Source organism: Taeniopygia guttata, chromosome 3, assembly GCF_048771995.1.
Source record: "Taeniopygia guttata chromosome 3, bTaeGut7.mat, whole genome shotgun sequence".
NCBI lineage: Eukaryota > Metazoa > Chordata > Aves > Passeriformes > Estrildidae > Taeniopygia > Taeniopygia guttata.
Genome location: NC_133027.1, coordinates 102,336,433 through 102,363,398, shown reverse-complemented (window position 1 = coordinate 102,363,398; position 26,966 = coordinate 102,336,433). Strand labels below are relative to the sequence as shown.

General features: G+C 34.8%; 1 protein-coding gene across 7 annotated transcripts in view; it reads right to left on the bottom strand.

The window, feature by feature from the left end:
- The window catches only part of SYT14 (synaptotagmin 14), a 96,188-nt gene that overhangs the window by 13,667 nt on the left and 55,555 nt on the right, over window positions 1–26,966 (bottom strand). For all 7 annotated transcript variants that reach the window (XM_041715418.2, XM_030269058.4, XM_030269059.4 and 4 more), the window contains 3 exons: window positions 16,342–16,610; window positions 14,107–14,556; window positions 259–448 (listed from right to left, as the gene is read on the bottom strand). In XM_041715418.2, coding sequence (XP_041571352.1) covers window positions 259–448; window positions 14,107–14,556; window positions 16,342–16,610 — 909 coding nt within the window. The remainder of the gene's footprint in view (window positions 1–258; window positions 449–14,106; window positions 14,557–16,341; window positions 16,611–26,966) is intronic.

Genomic DNA, 26,966 nt, shown 5'->3' with positions numbered 1-26,966 from the left:
AATCATTATGATAAAGGTAATTTATTAGTCAGTCATCATGAAAAATTAAAACAGGCTTGTCAACTTACAAATAATATTTTGAATTTTAGATTTTTGCTATTTCCCAACTGACTAGAAATACAAAACATGAAACAGATTAGTTGATGATTGCTCTATTTCATTTTGATTGGGTAAGACTAAGTGATGAGATTGAAGTCCTTGCTACTGAGAGCCCCACCAGTACAGAAGCATTAGGATGAAAAAAAGATTTTGACTCACTGGGTGGTCTGTTCGCTGCCAAGTTTTTGAAGTGGCTGCCTTTTATCACTTCTGCTGATAATCTTCCAGTTGTAGCATTATAAAGGAGGCCAATGAGGATTTCTGGAGCTGAGCCATGTACCAGTGACTGACAAGAGGAGGTACTTTCACTGCAGGACACTTCTGACATGCTCATTTGAGAGTCACAACCCTATAAAACAGATTAAAAGTTCTGTGTGTCTTTTAGAACAAGGTTACTGGGAAGTCAATTTTTACAATAATGCATAGAAAATTCTGAAAGCAACTTAGTCACAACAACAAGTTTCATTCAATCACCCTATAAGAAATGTACATTCTTAGTATATACTTAATTTGCACGTGTTAGAGGTAATAATAAGGTGGTCTGAAATTAAAACAATTATTAGGTGCTTCACGATTAAGGAGAAATAACACCAGAAGATGAAGAACAGCTTTATAATCCCTATTTACTTCAATTTCTAAGGCAAGACATGTAACATAATTTGTCAGCATCCTGGAAAATATTAAAACTTGGATCTTTTACTTTCCAAAAAATGGGGAACACCAGTGGAACCTTGAAGATAATAAACTGCAGAAAATTCTTATTCATCCTTTGTAAAGGTTATTCTATAGCCTGAGAATTTATGAGTAGCAAAATAACAGAATACATGCAATTAGAAAAATGCACTCTGTCTAGGAAAAATTAGCTTACAAGGAATTTAACTGGATCCAGGGACACAGAACTGCAATAGTCCCATTGTCTTGGGTGGGAAAAGAAGAATGCCATCCAAATCTCAGGAAGCTATGCTTTGATTTCCACCCTGAAACTTTCAAAAATTTAGATCTTTGATGCATTCTCACTACATCACATCTTTAATGCAAGCTTCTGTTACTAACTTTTATCATTTAAACTCCACATTATTGGCCTTAAAAAAAGGAAAAAAATACACTTTCTTTACACTGCCATGCTAATCACACCATGGCTGTTTCTATGTTTATTTGCACTGGCACATAAGAGTGGTACCACAGAAAACAAAAAACTGGATGCCAAGTAGCCAATGGAATGGCAATGTATTTGGTAACTGAGGAGAGACTTTTGAATTATCAGCACATCCCTTTATGATTCTCTCAGTAAAAAATGTAAACTGGGTCCACAGATTTTTCAAATATGGTTTGACTTATTTGGGAACCTGGCAGAAATCTTCCAAAGAGTCATGATGATATTGTGAAGCTGATTCTTCCACATTCCAAACATGGAAGTCTCTATCATTTCCAGCAACAGCTGACATGGGCATAAGATCACACCTAAAACCTAAATAGCACAAATCCTCATCAAGATAAATGTTAACTTTATAAGCAAGTAATTTCAGCTGACATATAAAGCTCACATGCATTATAGAAACTCAAATTATAGAAGACGTGATACCTACAATAACATCCCTTTTATTGACATTTTAACTGTTCTTTTCAACAAAACATTTCCCAAAAGTCTAGTAGAAGTTTTAAGTAGCAATCCAGTTCCTCATTATTAAACATTCACTGTTGTTAGCAAATATATTCTTACTACTGAAGTTGTTGTTAGCAAATGTATTCTTACTACTGAAGTAGGACCTCAACAAATTTCTCTGACTTCCCTCTCCCAAGCTGCAAATTAAATCTTTGGTTATTTCTCCAACAGCTCTCTATTCAACGGCAAGAATAAATTTCAAACTGCTTGCAAATTGTTAATTGCTGAAAATGAATTACAAGTATACATTCATTCTCTGATTCTTGTCATTCATAGAACAGGAAAATTTTGATTCCTAACTTCAACAGAAGGAACAAAATGGAAAGTTTAAAAGAAAGATGACTTCATTCACTTAATTCACAGTATACACTGCACACTTGAAAGCCTCTCAGCCTGTCACAACAGCAGCTATTACTTAAGCTTTCTGTCTGGCCTTTTAAAATTTAAAATTCTAACACATTATCCCCATGGTGCTTGTTCACCCTTTTTTTTTTTTTTTTTTTTTTTTGAGCCAGGAATTTTAGCACAGTCCACCTGACACTGTTCAAAACTCAGGTGTCAAATTTGATCGAGATCACGCTGCAAGCTTACAAAAAAAAAGATGTAACACAAAGAAGGCAGCTGAGTAACACTGTCCCCATATCCTCCAAGGGCTTTGAAATGCTGAGAGAAGGTGATGATAGCACCTTCTCCTAATTGGATTTATTTGTACAGTTTACTGATGTCCTAAGAGAGACTTAGAAACCAGTTTATGACAGAGTCAAACTCACTACACTGGGTATCAGAGTAAGGTTTAGCCTGTTAAAAACAGTGAATAGTAAATGAGGGACTACTGAGTGGAAATGAGTCCTTAAGTACCAGGAAAGAGAAGACAAGTAGCTTCTGTGTGGTATAATAGAGAAGGAGGAAAATAACTGAAAAATCCAATATGTGGTATTCCAAAGTTACATATGCATGGGCTAGAAATATCATTCCTTTACAGCAGAATCCGGAGTAGACAGGAGAAGGACAAGACTGCCTTTTTCAAGGCCAAGCAAAAAGATCTCACCATCTGAATGGTGGGTTGAAAAGACCACAGTGATGCTTCAGAACTCTAAGTGGATGGAAATGCAACTAAATGACTGTACCTTAGAAGTGTTGCACAGAAAGAACTGGTAGATATAAGCTAAATGAAAATCTGGAGAGAGCATCTAACTTAAATATTCTGCTACAATATTTTCTAAACCTAATTATTTTTGCAGGTTTGAGAAAAACAAATGAATGTTGTTTAATCCTTATTTTATAATAAACTAAGATCTCCTTCCTACAAAACAGTGGGGACATAGACAAGACATTGAAATAAAGCAATCAAATCCACTAAAGGAAAAATCTAAACAGCATTTAGTTTTCCTTTTCACTCTAAAATAACCAAACCTTCAATTCATTTTGTTTCATGCTGACCCAAATGGATTTTAAAAATACTCTGCTTTTTGGTTATGAACTGGAAAATCCTAGTACAAGAGAAAGTGAAATGTTAAGAAGGAAAATTAAGCGGATTAGAAGACAGAATGATTTTACTGGGTAAAAAAAAAAATTAAACAACATTAACGAAAGTATACTTTCTGTGGCTATAACAAAGATGAAAACAGAGGATTTAGGGACAAGTATGTAAAAGACCTGAGGAAAAGGGGAGAGCAAGATTGCATTTTGTCAGTTTTCTTTTAAAAGAAAACAAAAATTTTATAAGGAAGAGAAGAAACCAGAATCAGGAATCGCATGAGACAGTTGAGATCAACTGGGCTCAGATCAACAACTAAAGAAAGACTTTCCATTGCAGGACAAAGTTAAAAGCAGAGATACTGAGTACTATTAGATGTCTTCTCAAAAGTATTTTCTCCAGCACAGAGTTTATTGTTCACATTGTGAAAATCCAGTCATTGTTTTAGGAAGATATTCCATGATAATGATATCCGTGGGTAAGTAACCTTTGTGCTAAGTCATATGCTGCACTAGAAGTGGAAATAACAGCTTCATTGAAGTTTCTGTTTAGAGGGTTTTTTTTCTGTTTACACAACTCAGAATTCTAGAAGAGCACTAACAAACTCATCAAGAAAAAAGACAGAAAAGAAGTTACACTTTTACCTGCTCAAAATATAACACTCAAAATCAAGTGCCAAACTGTAAAATATTAACACTGAAATTGCTCATTGGTACAACACGAATATAGATGGACCTCCAACGACAACAGTGCAACCAGATGCTTTTCACCTCCATGCAGGTCTGCATTCAATCTGTCTGTAAAGCTATCTGTAATGCACTTTGGTACTGCTGCTTCCCTGTGGGAAACTTAAGAGTCAAGGCAAAAGTTACTATTTGTTTGAAATTATGTCTATGTAAGTTTATTTCCATAAAGCTTCCCTCTCATCCTCTATAAACACTGAATGTAATTTAACAAGCAAGGAAAGAAGGACTAAGGTTCCATAAGAGCAAAGGCTTTTCAAGGTCAGTGAAGAACCAGAAGAGCCTAGTGAGAACTGTCACAAAACCTTGTATGTGAATTTTTAAGAACTTGGATGAACCGTCAAAGTGTTACTGATCTGCCCACAGCGCAAGAAACTGTCTCTTGAGGTTGTCTCCAAGATATTAATACTAAATCCTGAATTCTTTTTGTCAATTTAGCCATAAATTAACAGTGGGCACTGCAAAAGGAAAAAAAAAAAGGTGAAGTCTATTACAAATATTTGGTTCATATATCTGCAGTATATAAAAAATGTTCAGCTTTTGATTTGTCTAACACAAAGCTGTGTGCAAAGGACCTAAACTTTTCCTACACCACAGGATAGTACTTTGTAATAAAGTTAGTCTGATTTTATTTGATCAACACTAACAGGAATTGCTGCTTTCCACTGGATTGTAAAAGTAGTATGTGTCATATTCTACAAAAACTTAATTACTAATTCTCCAAACTATTGTCCTTGATGATTTCTTGCATATATTATCTGGGGAAGAGACATTACTTCTTAACAAATATATAATAAAAAACATTTCCATTAAGCAGGCTTTGTATTTCCTATGTTCCCATTATACAAAAGTTGGCAATCAAAAAAAGAACACTCTTTTTTGCCCCTCATACCAATGGACATGAACACATAGAATGCCCCTGAGAAGCATTTTCAAAAGCGTTTTTCCTCCCCTCTTACAACATAGAGAATCATTTATTTGCATCCATGGTAATATATGTAAAATGCATTTATTTGTCTTCCTTCCCCACAATTCCATGGAAACGCCATATTTGTTGCTTACATATTCATTTCCTACTGTTATTTTTCTATACCCTGAAGTTCTGCTTAGAAATTCTGCTCTCAAGCCAACTGGAATTAATGACAGGGAATAACATAGCCATGCTCTTAAGGCTGTTAAAAGTTCATTTTCATCAATGCACAGGTTACAATTATATCTCTGTAGGCTTACAAAACAAGAGCATCTGATTCTTTTGGCTTTTCAAAAAATACACAGAAGAGATGAAACCTTGCTGACAATCTTCAGCAACAAAAATCTGATTCACAGCATGTTACTTGTCAAAATGTCTCTCTCCAATTTTAAATGTTAATGTTATACCACTAATCTCTTAAAGAAATTTTTTGCACATTATTTTTTCTACTTCTAGATCAATACAACTGCGAGGTTAGGGAAGAAAATGTGAATCCTAGCAGGCAAAGGGGGGCCCCCAACCCAGGTCTCCAATAGTTTTTAGATGAAAGCATCCATCTCTCTCAAACACCACCCTAGGGTTGAACCCTGAAGCTCCCATTCCCTTCTGAGCTTGCTGAGGTGAGGAGAGCACCCAAGCCCCACAGGGGCTCCAGACCACCTCTCAAGAGGAGAAAACCAAACTGAAGGGCTGCACATCCTTCATTAGTGGCTTCAGCACCACATCGTTTACACGTTTCAAAGCTAAAATGCTGTTGAAAAAATATCAGGATCATTCAGGGAAAGAGAACTTAAACCACCCGATGAACTCCGCCCTGAAAATGGAAGAATGTAAAATAATTAGGAATCTCAACGTTTAAAATATTCCGTACTGTACTGTAAAATGTACTGTAATGTCCTGTCCTGTCCCGTACTGTAAAATTCGGAGAACACACAGTTATCAGTATTTTGCTTAAAATTTATAACGTGAAATTGCAAACATTGAAACATATAGCTTTTAAGCATTTCACAAAGATACAAGTTTAGGAAAGTATCATTATCTATGACAGGTAATTATTTGGGTTTTTGCTTAATAGCTTCCTTGAAGCATGTTCCAATTAAGTATAATGTGCATTTTTATTCATGTACTTAACACTTTACAGCATTACTAAGTCAACTTAAATCACAAACATGAAACTAAATAGTCTAATAATCTTTCCATTATGCAACTTGATCTTAGGGAAAAAAAAACCCCAACATTTATTTTGGATAAAATGGCATGCTTTAAATATTACCAGGACTTCCTAGTCAAAAATTCCAATTTTAGAAAATAAATCCACTCAACTTTAATGGTATTCACATCAAATACTGATTGTTTTGATTATTAAATACTATTAATGCATTGAAAATCAGATTATCTGAAATGATAATATTCCCATTTCTCAAAAGCTTCTGCTCTACCCCGTTTTTTTACTCTTAAGAGAGAAAAACTTCTGGATGCAGAATTCTAAAAACCACATAATTTTCACACAGATGGAACACTGAAAAACTGAGATCAAATTAAAATTCTTTGATTCACTACATTCAAAGGACTAAAACCTTAAAAATTCTATACACAGCTTTAATTTACCATAGACATTACAAAAGACATCCTAAAATACATGATAATACAGAAATTTTAATTTCAAAATAATTCAAAATTATTAGTTAAAAAAAATTTAAACCTTTGTGGGATTTCTAGTAGGAATACTGTATTGATAAAGAAAGGCTTGGTTTTAAATTTAAGATACTATAACTTAGCAATCATATTAAACTAACAACATGAAATTTACATATTCTTAATAATGGCAAATCAACACTCAACTTTTCTGAAAGATTTTGAACAAGTTCAAGAGATTTCTGTATTGTTTTTCATCTCTCATGACAATTTGCTGTTAGTACTTTGTGCCTAAAATTTTTTTAAATTATCAGCTCTGCAGAACAAAACATTAATTTTCTACTGAAAGGGAAACATTTTAAGTTTTCTGTAACTTCTATACTTTTTTTTCAGTCTATACTGAAATAACACCCTTGGCAGATGACAAAAGGTCACCTGGTTGTTCCATAGACATAATGGGCTTGAAATTTGCAGAGCAAACCCAAGCAACAGTTGGAGGAGGCAATTGGAAATGAACCTACAATGCAATTTACAGCATTTGCAAAAGTACTGTTTTTACACTGCAGAAGTGTAGCAGCTTTTTATACAGCCACGGACCAGGGGAGGAAAAGAGGCAAGAGGCCTTTTATTACCGAATTCTGCTTTCTGTGATAAGACAGGTACATAAAGAAACATTCAAGCACTAAAAGCTGTTAGATATTTGTGTCAGCAATTTAGGTAAGAATATCTGACACAAAATGCAGAGATTTTACATGCATTCCTGATGAAGCTACTCTAACAGCTCCCACCCAGATCCACTCACATATCCCCCTCTCTTTACTCCCTGTCAAATATGTAAGGGTATGGAGACGTTACTGTAGGACAGCTTCCAACACCACAGACTTCTTTAAATGACAATGCTCTGTCCAGCTGGATTGAGTCTATGCTTATTGGGGAGATCAATGGAAAATAATTTCATTTTTCTCTTGATTATACCCTTTCATTCTGGGAAAAGAGAACAATTCAGTGGTCAAACAGTAAGCACAATTTATGAGAAGTCAATCTATGGATTAGTATTTGATTGCATAAACATATATGCAATTATTTTTCACAATGAACAAACCCATATCATTAATTGTGCATTTAGAATGCATTAGTCAGGTAAACTCTTTGTAATTAACAAAGAGTAAATTGCTAGTGTTGCCCTTTTGATTTGCTCAGGTCACGTTTAATCTCATGATCAGAGGACCACCAAGAGTCTCCAGTCAGAAGGGATCTGCTTCAGTTCTTAGAGCTACCCTACACAAAACAAAAGGGGAAAAGATAAACTGGATTCTCCTGGGGCCAGCTGACAGCTGATTAAGCCCAACAGAAAGACAGGAGCTGTGAAAGATTCAGCTCAAGGTCAAATGGATATAAAGGGCAAACCTGACAAGGGGCTGACACATACTACTAAAAGGATCCCTATGAACAGAGATGCTTATCTGATACTAAATACAGGCTGCTTGAATATACAAAAGAAGTGATTACCTGAGAATCCTCAAGTCTGAAATGAAGAATGATAATGAAGACGATTTATGTTGTACTGTAAAGCCCACCAGAATAATATGAAGAATCACACAGTAAATAAATCAAAAACTAATTCAAAAGTTCCACAACCACATGCATTATGAATTTGCAGACTAGGTGACTTCATCTGTTTGTGCAAAATCTTCTGATTAGGACTTCCCTCAATGGAAATAAACCTAAGGAAAGTGGTGCACATGCTTCTGGTGAAGGGTGCTCAAAACTGCAAATAGAACCAATTCTGTGTTTTGACCTCACCTAGCTTTCTTGAAAGACAGTAACAAATGTGAGAAGATATTTGTGTGTACATATATATGCAAACAAGAAGGGTCAAAATCATAGGAAAACAAAATATTTGGGAAATTCAGCATCTCTAAGGGAACCAGAAATTTCACTTGGGTTCATAAGTTAAAGAATGTACCTCCACTGAAGGAGTTGCTTGAGAAAGGTTTAAGCAGCAGCTCATAGTCTTCAAGAGTGGAAATTTCATACAAGGGACAAGCTTGATAATCTTTACTTTTAACTTCTAAACTTTCACTTCTGGGAAAAGTACAGTATAATTTTCCTTACTGCTCTTAGAAATCACAATCCGGGTTGGGAGACCATACTTTTGTGACAGAGAATGATAGAATCTCACAGTTATCTCACTTTTTTTGCTTTATGTATTGATAAATTTTCTCTATTTTATTTCTTTAAAGATGATCAAAACAAGACATAGAATCCTAGACAATATGTTTGCCACTGATGGACTGGCTTTTCTGACTAAGAGTATTGCTCAAGAGGATTATTTTGAGTTAATCTAGAGCAGTCATTCACAGCCTGTCATTTGACTGGAGGCACTGTAGAGGCTGAAAAGCATCATCGTACACTCAAAATAGTAAACACCACGTCTGAAACATAGCTCCCTTTATTTGAAAATATCAAAGATTGTAGGGATCAAGTTAAGTAAGTAACTTCTTTGAAGCAACTTATTAATTGAAGGCAAAACATGTCTGTTTTTAAATTGTTATTTTACTCTGTGTGACCAAGTGATGAATTTGACGTCTAGATGAAATTCTTTACATTGTTGATTTCAAAAAATTCTCCCAATATCCTGCATTCAGGATTATGGCAATAGATCTGACTACCCATGTAGGTACTTGTTTTCCATCTGTGTATCACAAGGGAGTTGCAAGTCAAATTTTTTTACCCCCAACCACACCACCTAGAAGACAATGACTGATGCTTGCCAGTGCTGCCATGCAATGTTACACAAGCAGCCAAACACTGGGAGAAAGAAGCCTTTGTTTGCCAAATACTGCCAAGTTCTCCTGCAGTCTCACTAACATTGTCACTATCTTCCAGTCACCTAAAACTCTCTTCAAACTTATGGCAGGAGTCATCTTTCTTGTTGTATCAAATATCGATTCTGATTTTCTGTGTATTACTGCCACTAACTCAGATGAATTGAGTAAGTTATTCCTAAGATAAAACGTGCACAGGGTTTAAACATAATTGTCCCTCACTTTGATGGACATAATTTATACAAGCTAACCAAGAATATTTATATATTATCACATAGGAAATCTTCATTTTAGGTAGAATTCAAGTTAAAATACTAAGAACAAAATATTTTGCCTTTTTGTTTCTTCCCTAGACAAGTCTTAGTCCTTTTTCTTATTAGCAGCTTAAAGTATCATGCTGCTATCTAATAAAGCTCTGTTTATATATATGAATTTTAGTATTTAGCCTTCCAAATACAATCCTGGATAGAGCATGCCATAAGAACACAGTAGTACGGTCACTAGTATTGACTCTTCTAGCTTGCACAAAACCTGACAGCTTGACTCTATAATGGATACAAAAAAGAAATGTCACTCTGAAAGCCTTTATCCCTGCAAAGTTTATGAGCTGATAAACATTACCAAGAATAGTGAAGATATGCCACACATAAAGGCCAACATGAAATAAAGGCCTTAAGCACAGTGTATAAACCAGTGCACACTAAGTGATTAACCACTGTCCTCATAGTGGAGAGTGCATGTATGTGTGTGCAAGAATGAGCATTTTTATACACTGCATGCCATCACTCAAAAAAGCTAATTAAAATAATTATCCAGACAGTCTGGATCTTTATAGTAAAGAGGTACAAAACAATCTTTTAAACACCTATGACTGCCTTCACTGTTGGTTCTTTCTTATGGGGATCCCACTAATTCTAACATCAAGATGTTAGAAATGGAGAATGCTACAGAAAGAAAAAAAAAATTAATTCTTCCCAGTAAACACCTTGTAATTTGATGATACATAATGAATGATTACTAGATTTGCTTAGCAGCAAGAGGTATGTTTCAGTCACCCAAACAGTACTTCCCAAATCAATAACAAAATAAAAACCGAGATTGATTGTTGTTATTCTACACCAAAAAGCAACCTACGGGATGGTGAAAGGGATTACCCATGTTTCTTTGATCTTTTCCAAACAGATTTCACTCAATAAACTGCTTATATGTTTCTATAATCGCATCATACTAGAGGCTGTTTTTCACTGTCGGGAAAATTTCTCTGGGTGAGAATGAAGAGTAACTAAAAACAGGTCCACAGGGATTTCCTGAAGAGGAATAAACAGTTTTTCTAGACTCCAAGATGGGTGAAGAAAAATTTGTCTTCTGCTGTACTGAAGGGAAAATTTCTCTGAAAGCATTGACAAATATCTTACTACACAAACTACACTCTGACAAAACCACAATGTACACCTCTGCTACTAAACATTTGATGCAATGAACAATTTCTATTCAATCTTAAAGGGACACAGTCTCAGAAAAGTGACAACTTCATTCTGCCCAACTCGTACTGGTTTCACTGCTTCCTCCTCATTCTCCCTGAACTTGGGAGAAAATGTGTGATAAATAAGGGGGCTGAGGAGGAATTCCCTGTTATGTGGGAGTGCTGCAGCAACACAGGGCTGTTAAAGACAAATGACAACAGGACTGGGGATAATAGCTGCTAATGCAAGACATTATACACAATGTGGGAAGAAGAGAAACAGGGTGAAATCTTTGGTGAAAATTATATTTTGTGAATGCATTTGTAAATTTGAAGCCATGTGTAGCTTTGAAACCTATTTAAGGAGCATACTAGTATCATGTCCTCACCACAACACACACTTGTTCACATTTTAACAATAACCAGAAATTGCAGGCCCCACTCACATCAACATGTCACTATGTTTGAAAGGCTCTGAACTTGCTGATCTACCTTTAGCCAGATTCCCTTGTGTACAGCTTTAAGGTATCACTGAAAAAATACTGAACTTCACAGGATACTAACTGTTCTTATACAATCATAAGGCATATGATTAGCTAATAAAATACATTAATATAATATCAGGCACAGACAGAAGGAAATAAAATACATTTCTGCAGAAGAGATTAGCATAGATATTTCAATGGATTAGGAAGTTTCAGTGACAGAAGGTATATTTAATATATAAAATCCATATAATGAGAAGCAGTTGAAAAAATAGGGCACCTGTCATGTGCCCAAGAAATATCTTCATAAAAAAGCTGTCACATATAAACACTTCTCAGCAACAAAACCCTCTGCAACTGAACAAGGCAAATTTAATTCTGAATGTAGAATATGCCTCAACATGGATCTTATAATTACTAATATCCTTGAGCAATTGGATATCTCCAAATTCAAACAGCACTTACCTTCTCCAGTTAAATAACTCCTTCCTGACATTTATGATTAGTTGTACATAAAGACTGTTGGCTTATTCTTGCAAAAGGACAGTTAAAAAGGAATACAATCAATGTGAATAAATATACCCAGAGGCAAACACCTGAGAAGGGTAGGAACTAATTAAGCTCAAGGCCAATGCTGGCAGAAGAACAAATGGTAATAACTTGGCCAAGAAGAAATTCAGGTTGCAAACAAAACAACATGATGTTTTCAGATGAAAATTCACAATTTTGTGATCAAGATGACCTGGCTGTTTTGAGTAACCAGAGCTTGAGCTCAAGAGTCCAAGGATGCCACTCACTTCCAGTAAGGCATCCTAGAATCACAATTAATTTTAACACTCTTGCAAAACAAATAGATGTTAAATCCTGCAATAAATCTGTTCACTGAAAAAATATTATATTGGCTATAAATGATAAGATAAAAATACCTATAAACTCAGAAATTAATGAATTCCCAGAGGTTTAAAAACTGATTTGAGTAGTTCAGAAGACTAAGGATCCTCATTCAAGCTATTATGACTCTGAAGGATCCTTTCCAGCAACAGGTAGAGCTGCTTAAATCCTGTCACAACAATAAACCCTGAGAGATCCCTTCACTTTCTACCAATATTTCTTATTATTGTTCCAACCCCCAAAAACTGAGTGAAAAATGCTGAAAAACCATGCCTTATAATAGAAAATAAGGAATAATTTTATAATATTTTATGCCTCATGGAACTTGCTTTTATTCTGCCTATCACAAAACCTCAAGAAAATAATACTGAAGAATAACTAATGCACATATAGGATACATCAATCAATCACAAATGTGGCTCGTTCACTGCCCTTTCTCACGGACTTTAGTAAATTTTACACACAAACCTATGGAAAACACACAAATTAAGCAAGTACTTTTAGAATATTCAATGTTTTGGGTCATGGAATGCTTTTTTCCAAGCTGTAAAACTAGCAAACTTTTCACAAAGAAAGTTTATTCTAGAGAGGTGAACCATTTCATCCTTAGATTAGACTGATTTGTGCTTCTTAAGGAACCATGAAAAATCTGCTCTATTGTCAGTTGATCCTCCACCAGATCCATGATTTAACCCCATCTTTTACTAATAAGTATAATTTCAGTCATTAAATACAACATCTTTTTCTTTTGAGTCTTTGGCAATGCTCATGTTCACCAGAAATGCCATTTTGATCTATCCAAATTTTCTTTTTTTTCAAAATGGAGAAAAAATTAATTGCTTTGCTTCACCTAAAAAAATATTTCCCTTTCTTTCCCTTCTTTCCCTTCTCTCCCTCTTTTTCCTTCATTGATTGTTAAAAGAAAAAACAAACAAAAAATACATACAATGACCAAATATGGATGTCCTTGATAATCATAATTTTTTCTCCCCAAAATATATCTGTAACATAGCACACATGCAACTCTTAAGCAAGGAATACTCAAGCACTCCTAGTCTAGGATGCCCAGACAACAATATGACAAACATTATATTTCTGGACAAAAGCATACTTAAATTCTTAAAAAACAAAAAAGTAGATGGCAATCACTGCCAGTTTAGTGATCTTCTGTGTTTATTGATAATGATACCTATGTTTACCCTTAATTACTGTTGCTTTTCTCTATTAGAAATATTATTTGGGTTACAAAAATAGTTTTGTTCATCAGATAGGTAGGGTTTTTTTTCAGAAAAAATCCTTTTCAGTTTCAAATACTTTTCACTTCAGACTGAACCAGAAATCAATCATTTTCAAGGTTCTAATGTGAAGTTATTAAAATTTGCTTTATACTCTCAAAATTCTTCTTTCCTATCTTTCTTTCAAGGAAAATACCTATTTTCACTAAGACTTAATTGCAACAGATGGAGGACATTTGCTAGTATAGCTTCTTTTTTTTTTTTTTCCACTCTGGTGTGTTTTTCTTTTTAAATTGAAGTGCTGCAGGTGGTAAAGATAATACTATTACATACATATATATATCTATATGCAAGGAAACATACATTCACCACTATATCACCATTATTGGACTGGAAATTTCTAAGTAATTAAAAGGAAAAATACGGCCAGTTTTTGCAGGTGGAAAGTGAATGTACTTACAGAAGCTCTAAGGAAATTTTCATTGTGCTAATGCAGTGCTAAGATTGTTCGAAAAACTGAGTGGATGTGATGACTCTATAAATACACACACTATTCTTATTCAGAAGTCAGGACACTGTATCTCACTGCATTCTTATTCTGCCTCATTTAATACTTACAGGCAGACTGTAAGAAGGTTCCAGTATCACTGGCACTGACATCTTCCCTTGAAGATTCAATTTTGTCAAGTAAAAAATCTTTTCTCCCACAATCCTCTCCTTTTTCATGCGCCGTACGCTGTACAGTCGGAAGCGAACTGCATAATTCCCAATCATCTCAGACTCGACGTGATTAAATTTGAATGTCTCTGTGAAGACAGGGCATGGTCCCCGCTGGATGCTGGTTTTTGCTCTCTGCTTCTTTATAGGGAGAAGAACTAGGTGTACTTGCCACGAGCTTCCACCTGCCCTGCTGTATGTTGGAATGTCTGTGACAGCTGTCACTGTCACCAAAAGCTTCTGTTCCTGTGAGTCATAGTCAAAAGTCACATCCAGTGTGCCATATTTAGCTACTGGCTCAGGATCAAAAGGTTTAGGAAGCTGTGAAGATGATCCTCGAGCTGACATATCCTGAAGAAGAAGAGAAAAAAATCAATTTATTTATTTATTTATTGTATTTTATTATTAAATCTAGCATGGAAATTATGGTTTACTCCAGACAATATAAAGGCACTATGATCTTTTTGTTAATTTCTTAAACAAGGTTAAGTACTGAAAGCTGGCTGGCAGTCAAGATGAAATCAAGATTTTACCTGGCCAATACCACCAAAAGCCAGGAGCCAATCAGTCTGAACTCAGACTGAATTAAGCTGTAACGATCTCTTCTTCTGTGCCTCACATGTTAAAATGTATATACATTTGTAACAAGATAAAACCACCTTATTTCACATATTTTACACGTGTATTTTAAAGTTCACCTATTGTATTGCTTTATGAGACAGCTAATGATTGAGAGCACAGTGAGATGCCAGCAAAAAATACAGGATTACAAACCTACTTGCACACATAGCTCCTGTTGCAGGCCACAAGAGTTACATGAATATGCCAAAAATTATCATAGAAACATAGAATCACAGCAAATTTGGAGTTGGAAGGGGTCTTAGGGATCTTTTAGCTGCAACCCCTCTGCTATGGCCAAGGATGGCACTATCATGGCTTTATTCATGTAATTGTACTGGAACTGTAGAAGATGCATCTGTTTTGAACTCATCCTCTGAGCTCTCTGTAAACCAAATCAATCCTAAAATTGTATTTTAAACTTAAAATTCAGATGGTTTATTATCACTTCAAATTTTTAATAAAATACTAATCCCCTATAAAGTTACAACAGCCAGTTTGATAGGGATACAGAAACAGAAAATACTTAAAAGTACAGGTCAACCCACTGCTCATACAATAAATTATTCCAGGTATGTAAAACAAAGGTATTTCAAGTGTGTTTTCACATTATCAAATGCTTGTCTACATGAACAAATAGATGCCAAGACAAAGCCTTCTGAGCTAAGAAATGTTCTTATTTTAACCTGGCTGCCACATAGCTATGGGAATGCATTCCTCTAAAGGCTTCACTCCTGAAGCTTTGAGTGGCTATAAAAAAAGTTGGCAGCATTCTCAGTTCTTACTGAATATGCTTACAGTAACGACTGGAGTGACACAAAAAGGGAAGGCCTTGCAGACCTGGCACCAGCACCCCAGCTACACATCATCAACTTACCAACAGGGCTGCTTAGACAGAACATCAGGGCTGAGCTCTAACACACACTTCCAGTATCAACAAAAGACAAATTTGTACCAAAACAGCTTCTTCTGCACATGGCATCACTAATTAGACTTACCCATAGATGTCAGCGCAGTTGCTGGTTGTTAAAGGCATTTCAATGAAATATGTGTCAAAAAAGTTGGTTTCTTTACAGCAAAAAATACATATATATCATTACAATTTATAGCACAAAAATAGTAACATTAAGGGGCCCAAATCACTATACAGCATCAACAATTGAAAAAAAAAAAGTTTGTAATTTTCTTTTTTTTTCATAAAACTTATTTGACATTATGGGGTGATCAGCATTAACTTTTATTTGGGTTGTCTGAAAAATCATGTGGAAGAATTTTGACTACAATCCTTACAGTGTGATGAAAGTTTTTGACTGGTTTAAAATGGTTTAAAAAATAATTCACTCTTAACTGGGAGCTGGTTTGAAAGCTAAGGTGCCATAAAGATAACTACAGCAATCTGAACAATCTGAAATCCTACTGTCATATTTTCTGACAAACTACTTTTTTTTTTTTAAATGAAATGAGCTGCAGTATTAGTGCATTTCATTATTAGTATTAGTATTAGTGTATTTCATTTACCTCTGGACTCAGAACCGCTGTGCTGTCACTTGGAACATCCTCTTCATATCCTTTGTTATGAAAGCTTTCTATTTCGTGTCCCGTGCTCCCCTCACTTGGGCACTTATATGAACATCTTGGGCTGTTGCTACACTGGGAATATTCACATTTGCTGTCTCCAACTTCGGAAGGCGTACAGGAAAGATGAGGAGAGCCACTGTCATCCTGGTACGGAGGCGGCTGCAGTTCATCCAGCGGAGGTGTTCTTCTCATCCTCTGAATGCAGTTCGCTGAGAATAAGCGAAAATGCTTTGCTTACTTTCTGATTATTCACTCTTCAAACAGTTCTGTGGAAAATCTAAATCTAAATGCCTGGACAGAGAATTTAAAAATCTATGCATGTCTTTTTTTTAAACTTTACATTTCAAATCAAATGAAAAATATTACTGAAAAAAAATTTGTTAAAAACGGAAATGAGTGATCTCTCAGATGAAAGAAATTTAGATAAAAACAAAGTTTTAGCTGTACAGTCAGAATAGATTGTGCAAACCACATGTAAATAAAAATAGCACGGATATGACATGACAAAAATTCAAGGCTTGAATTTCAGGGATGCTTACCTTGCAAAAACCTTTGGATATCTTAATTCAGGTTCTGTGCAGATGAAATGTAGGCCAATTATGGAAACAAAATGCACTCCCTAAAGCCATGATATCAAGCTGATTACCTCCTGCGCCGTTGCCCACCAGGGAGACACTAAATTAAACTCTGAAGACAAGTAAGGTACTAAAAAGACAACCTTTCACACAAGTGAACTCTGCTCACCAGTGAATTTTATAAGTGAAGCAGTGTCTCAGATTCCTTATTACTTGTTAAGGACAGCTAAAGGGTATGTATCCAGTGTCTGGAAGTTACACACTACCTCTAGTCACTAAAGACAGTGGAAAAAGGATCATGAGCAATCTTGTGCTTGGGATGAACACTTGATGCTGACCATCTTTGCTTTTCACACTAGATAGATAGATAGATACAGATGTGGTTATGCGTTTCAGAAATTAAACCTGATGCATGGCTAACAGAAAGTCAATTTAAAATAATTATATTTCAATTTTTTATCTCCTATTTTACTATGCAGCATTACACAGTTGAATAGAATTGGAAAAAGACAGCAAGGTGTGGAGCAGCTGAAATGAAAGTAATATCAAGGACAGGTAAAGAACTGTCTCACATTTTGTTCACATATTCTATATTCATTTTCTGTTTCAAAGAAGATTTCAATGCCCCTGAGAAAAGAATTACCTTATAAATAGAATTTCAAAGCAAAAATATTTTCTGGTGTCAAACATACCATTTCACTCACAGAAAAACCTACCAAACAAGGAAGTTAAAGAAAGTATTAACTGAGGAATGCAGGGTTCTTCTCTATTTCAACATCTCCTAAAAGAACCATGGCAAACAAGTAATTAAAACACCCCTAACAAGATGAAACCACTGTCAGGAACCCTCTTGTCTCTGATAAACCCAGAGCCAGCCTGCCATACAGAGCAATTCCAAAATACTGTTCCAGCACTCCTGCAAAAGGTTTTCTGCTATTAGTGAGCCAGTGCTACTAACTCTTGAAAATCCAGTCCCCCAGGGCTGGAAAACAAAACAGACAGCAGGGAATCCTACACTTGAATTGTAGTCATCTGTCTAGCAGATAAACATAAAACCTAACCTATGAATATTAGACAACTTGTGCCCGTGAAACTAGATATACATGATTTTAGAATCTAAACTGATATTTTAATCATAATAAAGATGTGTATCATTTGACTGTCTATACCATGAAAACTGGGCTTCCTTGTCATAATCTATATAATTAGATACCCTAGAAAATTCAGAAAAATAGCATTTCTTCTCATTGTTGCCAAAAGGCAACAAACAGCATTAAATGAGACAGTAATCACCTGGCAGCCCTGAGTTTCTTTCTGTTCACTTGTCATCAAGTCTGATATGAATTTTTAACACCCAGCTTTTCCATAGGCTAATGAAATCAAAGTGTGTCCAGGTAGCTATCAACACCATTATTGTCTTACATGAGTAAATAAATGACTGTGTGACTCGCTTTTCTCACTTTGATGAACTCCATTATATGTCCCTATGGGAAAACTGTACAGGCTGTGTGACAGAAAAGGTGCTTTTAATGCAGGCATGGAAGAAGTGAAGACAAAATTCTTATTAACCAGCTGTGACTCAAAAATCTCAGAAAAAGCTAAAACACTGGGGCAGGTTTTAACTACATATTTTTCAATTTTCAGTTTAACAAACTGAAATAGCATGTAAATTCTTAAAACAATTATCTGGGATTAAAAATCTAGAGACACACCTGTCTAAAGAGTTATAAGACGGTTTTGAACAACAGCTTTCTCTACATAAAAAGATATCAAAGTTTTCAAATTAATTCTCAAGGTGAAATGGTCTCCTTTTAATTTCTCCCTCCCCACACTAAATGATGCAATAAAATGAAATATTTTTGTTACGGTTGTTTGAAAACCATGAAGATTTGAATTCCATTGAGACATTCTAATGACTGATGATATCAAAGCCAAATGATATCACAGACAGTAGTGATTAGAGCAATACTAAATATCTGATCCTGAGTATTTTCCTTAAAAATTACTTAGAAGTAATGACTAACTTTGACAATCTGTCTAACAAAATTCTGCATATTTATCAAAGTTAAAATACAAAACCACTGCTAGTGCTTGCTGGCTTATCACTAATTGTATTGGAGAAAAATATTTGGAGCTGAAGGCCAAGATGATCTAAGTGTGTGCATATTTACACATGAAACCCTGTGTGTTACATACCTTGTACCTTTTATTTAAGGTGTAATTTCAAACACAGCTATGTATACTTCTATACTGTGACAAAGTCAAAGAACCACTGTACCCAAAGACCACTGAATGTGCCTAACAACATCTGCTAAAGAGTTACAAGCAAATGGGTACACTGAAAATCTAAAATTAGTCATTGCATTGCTTCTATGCAAGTTTCAAATCACATAAAAATACCTTTTGTAAATTCATTTGTAATTGAAATAAATAATATTAAATCACCACATCACCTTGGACAAGATAGGGTAAAAAAACAAGCCAACATATGTCCCAAAAGTGGAAGTAAGATAGAATCACAAAGAAATCAAATCAGGTTTAGTCTGAAGTTCCTACCAGCCAGAAAATGGCATTACAGAGAAACGACAAATAGAAAGAAAGAAGACTAGAAAGATAAAACTTTCCATTCAGTTCTCCACCCAAAGTACATGAAAATACTTGGCATTCTCATGATATGAGTTAAACTAAATTTATTTAGTCATGATTATTTGGTAAATTCTAAATTGAGAGTACAGTCAATAGGAAGATTTGAATAAACACACCTCCATAGGACAGACTGCAAGTCAAAGGGGGATGATACATACCTTGCCATCAACCTCAAGAGACTCACAAGTTAAATCTGACACAGCCACCTAGGTCAAACTGAGCATTCCTGGAACATACAATTAGTAACTATGACAAAATCCAAAATATTTTCAGTCATTTTGCTGGGAGGGAATCAAAGTTCAAAGATGCAGAAGTTTACAATAAGAATTGCTTTAGGTTTTCAGTTACTACTTGAAATTGCTTCTTCCAATTTCTCTTCTCTGTTCTGGTCTCTCGTGGACCATGCTAGGCTGCACATCTCGCCATGCAGCTGATGATGTCCTTTTCCCATGTTTACAGCATTTAAACTTTCCTATCGTAATTATTTTTCCCAGAGGTTCACAGCAGCAGCACCAACCCAGTCTCCCTTAGCCCATATTTCCTGAGTAATTCCAAGAACACCCATCTCTTAACACTACTCTTGTACCTTTAATTCCCCTGTCTCATAAGCCATCATTAACTACACTTCTGCAGCTTCGAGTTTCTCATGTACAATACTTCTTTAAAAATTCACATTGTTGTGAGAGACAACAGTATCACAACACCCCTACTGGAATCTGGCTGCCAGTTCCTTTAAAATAAATAATCACTTCATAAATCAGTAATTTTTGCAAGTCATATTTTGTAATTGTCATAATATCTTTTTGCTCAAATGATACCTTTCCTTTCTCTAATATATCTCTGCTCACAGTCTGATACATAATTATTTATTTTTTAAATCAAATTTAAATTTCAACTTTTCAAGCCTTCAAGGGGTTCTATGTAAATGTTAAGACAATTTAAATAAAACATAAAATGAAATACATGTTTAAAAATTAAAGAAACCTTTCTTATTCTGAATGATTAAATACCCTCAGAGACTTCTGATAGGCAGCACAGACAGTCCAAATGGAATTTTCATGTTTGAACTTTTCTACCATCCAAAAATATTATGTTGACTGAATTACCCAACATTACAGGGAGTATAAATATAAACACTAAATATTGAATGAAACTTTAAGCCTCTCTTTCCTTTAAAATGAAAAGCTTACATGCATTTTTGTGAGGACAAAACCCAAATTATTTCACAGAACAACAAATTACCTTGGCATTATTCTATTTCCTTTCCAAAAGAGTTATGGCATGAGTCATGCTTAATGAAAAAAAGGGGAATACAGGAGTGGTATGCAGTCATTGTGGACAACAGAAAAAAATTCTTTCTTTTTGCATTTGCTTTCCTCTTGCATTTGCCACATTTTAGACTTTATTCACAGTTGAACTATTTTCTACATTAGTCAATTCACCCTAAACAAGGAAAAGTATCATATCTGTTCAACAGGGCTTTTTTTTCCCAATAATAGATAACTGTGTTTCCTAATATGTAGAAAATTCCATACACTATGGGCTTACTCCCAGACCTATGGAAATCAAAAGAGCATTGCTGTTATTTACACCTGATGGCATGTGAAGCTTTTAGCACTGCATTTTCCTCCCTCTCAAGCTAATGTTACTGGTCATTCATGTAATAAAAAGATTCTCTTTTGCTTTTTAAATAAAAGTAATTCAAAATGATATAATTATGTTTAGGTCCAGTCCTTAAAACTTCAATTTTCTTCCACAGGAAAGGTCTAACTGAAAGACCAACTGAAACAAATGTAGTATTTTTTTTTTTTTTTACCGTGTCTGATTATATCTTGAGCCTGTAGAATTACAGCTGGGTTTTGTTTCCCTAAAAAAGAAATTTGCTATTTGCTCTCCATACTTACTAGAGCACTTCTTATTTGTAAGAATTTATGGGCCGTTTAACAGAGCAATACAGAAAAGCCCAGCACTAGTGAAAAAAAAAAATCTTCTCAAAATTAGCCCCATTTATAACATTTTAACTACAAATACATTATTAAAAGCATTATCGTGAACTAGCTGTCAAAGACATTCTTTTGTTTCCTTCCCAAATATTTTGGTCGTCTTTCAATGAAAATTATACATTGCCGTCTATTGAATTAATTTGTTTTCAATTTAAGTATCATTCTCTGGTTCCTTATACAGCTTTGATATTAATTGGAATAGGAAGGAGTTCTGCTACCTGGTTCTGTATTTCTACTTTTCAGTTGTCCAGAATACATCTAAATAATGTTTAAATAGAATACATCCAAATAATGCTTAAATCTAATGGTTCAATATTTTTAATCTTTTATTGACATGAATATCAGTATATCAAGCTCCAGAACACTTTTTTTTTTTTTTTTTTTTTTTTTTTTTTTACTTTTAAAACCTCTTGTTTTCTGAGACCTAATTCAGCTCTAAAGCTTTTTGAAAGCTGTGATCTTTAAGAAGTGAAATTGTTTGCTTTCCCTTCCATAATTCTATTTCCTTAGGTAAAGCACATGAACAAAGTATGCCCATTCAGGTAGAGAAATGTATTTTCTGTTCTATTTAGATGCTGGATACACTTTTACTATTTTTATAAGCAGCCAACTTTCCTTTACACTACTTTTCTATATTGGCTAACATAATAAATGAATAGCTATTCTTATGCACCTCTGCTCACTGTTTTTTCCAAGTTAACAAAATTGCTAGAAAAATATCACTTCCAAAAAGGTAATAAATTAATTCATAGAATCCTCCATTTATTTATCCTTCCCTCTTTTAAAATATGCTAGAAGTCCTGCTTGCTGAGGGTGATTGACAACCGGCTTTGAAATCTTAGGAGTACCTTGGTGACAAGGAAATGCCTTTTATCATCTCTGTGAAAATTTTCCCAAATTCGGCTCTCTCACCAGCATTTATGGATGCTTTAGTGAAATTCAGAGCTTAACAGCTAAAAGCTTTGAAAACTCCCCCTACTATAAAGCATCCCAGGCCCCTGAGAACCCAAATTTCTCACCAGAGTGTGCACAGCAGCACCTCCCTCATACCTCTAAACAGTAGCAGCAGGATGTGGGCTTAGGAAATATTTTCCTGTCATTACTATACTTCTTTTGAGTATAGTTATCACCTTAAATTAAAGCTCAAATTCCAGTCCAGATGAATTCTACTACAGTTGTGGTATTAAGCACAGGAGTTGAGCAGCAATGAAGTGCTGAAAAGGTGAAAAAGATCCCACAGAGGTCTAAAATCAATTCCCAGTGAAGTATTGTAATACACAGCTAATATTCCTGTAATGTTCCTGCTCTCACTCTGTTCAGTCTCAAATGAGGAAATAAAGCATGATTAGAAAGCAAGATTAATGTGTTGTGTGGATAGTTTTATTGAGCATTTTAATGTTTTTGCATCTAATTTCAGGGACATTTGGGTTTATATTTGACAAAAATATAAAAATACAAAATTTTTTAAATGACACAAAATTCCCCTTTCAAGATCCTAATTCATTTACTGATATACACAAGATATGGTCAGCAGTATATACAATACTTACAGTAATTAACTATCAGAATTCCCTCATTCTTTTTTCCATACTTTTATTTTAAGTAAAATAAAGCTACTCTCTTATTAAGAACTCCTTCTGCAACTTAAAATGCAGTAACTTCATGGTTTCTTAAAAATACCTTCACCCTGGTAGCTGCATTTTGCAATTTAAAAAAAAAAAAAAAAGGCAAAAAAAAAAGCATAAAGTTCTCTACCATCTAAGCTTTCTATTTCTTACTTAACCCTAACAGGTGAAAATTAACCATAAAAGATACTTTCCATCAAGAATGCTTACAGAATAGGAACACAAAGCTTGATTGATTCCTCTGCCTTGTTTTCACAGCATTTTTGACTGCAAAGGATTCTCTGTTGGAGCGAGTCACTAACAAAGCAGCACTATAAGGATTATGCATGAACCATTTCAGTAGGGCATGACTTAAATTTTCTACCCATCTACTTCAAGTATATGATCACAATTTGGCTATCTCTCGGCTGTTAACACAGATATAAGTAAAATATATATTATGCTGGATAATGGCAGTATTATATTGGTAGAAGTTAACATGTTTGGCATTTTACGGATGGAGAACTGAAGTACAGGGTGAAAACAAGATAATAAAGATTGCTAGCTAGTGAATCTAGCTCAGAAGTGCTCCTCATCACAAAGTTTTCAGAGAACAGAAAAACAGAAACCAATTACTTTACAATAGTACTCTAGCCACTTCTTCTGTTGGTTTTTGAAGGTTTGGTTTTGTTTGTTTTAAATTTCTATTTATTTATACTAATGCTTTTAAATTATTATTAATCTAAAATTAACTTGAAATGAATACCACCAGCAAAATTAAAAACTCCCATAAATATAACATCATCAACATATATATATCCCCACAGAATTTCCCAATATCATCAGCTTTGCAGTGGAAGAGCAGGAATTGAAAATAAAAAATAAATAATGTGGGTGAGTAAAAAGGTACAGGGAATAAGGAAAAAAAAAAAGGCAAAAGGAGAAAGTAGTGCAATGATTCAGAAAAAAAAGTGGTTTGTTGTCAAATAAACAAAGAAAAGAAATAAAGGGAGAGAAGTTTAGTAGATCTGCATAGAAAATGAGAAAGTGCAAAGAGAGAAATAAAGAACAGACAAGATGCAAGCAGGAATGAAAAATTACAAACAGGTAAAATAACAAAGCAAAAATGACAGAAGAAGAAAGGTGGAGGAATGGGAAAATAAAACAACATATGACATGCAAAAAGTAGTTCAGATCTGAGAAAAAAGCAATGTCAACAGAGCAAAGAGATAAAAGAGAAATCAGTGATGTCTGATGGGTGGAAATATCCATATTTGTAGGTGAAAATCTGCACAACCTAGAGAACACAGCTAGTTACATTCCAGGAGAGGCAAGACACTTCCCACAATTAGCATTTATACTTTATATTTATTGTTATTTTTCCTTTAGGCGGGAAGACAATGGTTATTATTTATTCAGATCCTAGAATTCCAAACGACCTTTATTTCCCTTATCTATTCAGGCACTTTCTCTCCTTGACACACTGGCTCAGTGGTTTGCTTTAGTAAAATGGACTGCTTTCCTTGGAGTATATTAAAGTATTCTGGTAAAATCATTCTAGAAAAATCAGATTTTTTTGTTTTGTTTTGAAACAGCTCTTATAACTTTACCAAATTAAAAAAGCAGCTAGAACCCAGAAAAAAAATCTACTATGATCTCTGTTTGCAGGAGCACCTAACAGGTCAACAATAGTAGAAAGTTGTCTGTGTAGGGTCAAGAACTGCTCTAAAACCTTTCAGTTATTAGTGTCTGTAGAAAGTTTGCTTAGGAATGGTTCTGGTATCATTTACATAGCCAACTCTCCAGAAAAAGAAAGGCAAAATAGACACTGTGAAATTGCAGGAAATGGATATGCTTCAAGACCAAGGTATCTTTCCTTCACACACCCAGTGAGAGGGCTAAGAATTCACAGAAAAGGCACAGATTAACCAGCAGGGAGCATGTCAGTCTGTTCTGCTCACTCCAGCAAGGCCTCAAACAAGTTTCTCCAGGCATAAAGAAACACAATTATTCAAAACTAAATTTCTTGCACTTTGTGGCGCTTCCGAGACCTCCCACTGTCACAGACATGCTGCTTTACTAGGCTTACGTGTAATGTATGATGTAGGTGTTGCTATGTTTCCATAGTTGTCATACAATTCACAAAATAGGTAAGTTTCTGCATTTTGACAAGACTAAATGAATATGAGTCTGGCTGGTAAAGATAGTTTCATTCAGGCACAGCACCAGCCATAAGAGCTAAGCAAGAGCTTATGAGGATGAGAAAACAGTGGCCAAGCTGCAGAAGGGCTCCCAAGACCCAGAGCATGCTGCTTCAGCCCACGGCAAACAGCAGGAGAGGAACTGCTCTTCCATGTCATCCACCCAAGCAAACAGCACTGAACAATCGAGGAACAGTCATTCTCAACACACTGAACTTCCCAAAACACTATCTGGAAAATTGTGTTGTCATCGTCTTAACTCACAATAGTAAACCTACCAGCCATTGGCACAGAGTTAAAATACGTCTATCCATCAAAATGTTTTTCTCATAGACCTTTCTAATACCAGAAAAAAATGTATATCTAATTTGAAATTACTGTTTGATGCTACTTCCAAATAAGAAACTTAAAGGTGGTGCAGAGCAGTTAATTAGTAATCAAAGTCTGACAGCTACAGCTGCAAAATGTTTGTATGATAATTTCAAAATTGAAAATTATTTATTTCACTCTACATGAAATTAGTGTACACTCATTAGAAAGTCAGTGATTATCCTGAAAAGTACTACAGGAACATTTTGGTAGCTGTGCTACAGCAGCAGAAATACACAGCATGTCTCCAGGCCAATTACCATCACACCCTTCCTCGTAATTTGGTGTCACTGAAGTTTTTAGATCTTAACCTTACAGTTGAAAACATATTCAATAGAATGATGTTTAACATGGTTCACAATTAGAACGTTGCTGCATCCTGCATTAAATACACATGACCTTCCAGTGTAGCACTACCATTGTTAGAAACAAGCAGACAAACAAAACTACCAACCAGCAAAAAAAAAAACAAACCACAAAACAACCCCAAAACCCACCACTACCAACACTAAAAATACAACCCCAAACCCAATCCCAAAGAAACAAATAATACAGGGACAAAAGAGATCCAGAATATTTTGCTAGCTGGTGGCATTCTACTATAGTATCATTGAAAATTTTATTTCAGCAAAATGAAAACTTCAAGACATACTTTTATGTTAAAAGCATCTTAAAAATAGTTTACACACACATGTATGTAAACACACATACATACACACACATACCCCCCCACCACCATGGCCATGTACCAGTAACAGGAACCATTTAAAGTTCATGAAATATTAAATATAATTAAAATTACAGTGAGAAACTAATATGCATTTCAAAAAGCTGATGTTAGACAGCAAATATTGACCTTTGAAATTTAACTAGTGAAAAGAGCCTTAATTTGCTTGTTATTCCAACTTTAACAATAAGTATGATAGCTTACTTAGCAAAAAGGAAAAAAAACCCAAACCACAACCCCACAGCATTTGCTATCACTTTGCATTAACATTTTGACCAGTCAACAATTCAGCAATGATGAAATGTGCAGCTTGATTCAAAGTAAGACAAGACTATTTAAATAACTCAAAATAAGAAATGGTTATTGAAACATTAGAATTTTGATAAGCGATCACAGCTGCACTAGAATTAGTTTCTATAGCAACAGAGGAAATAATGTGG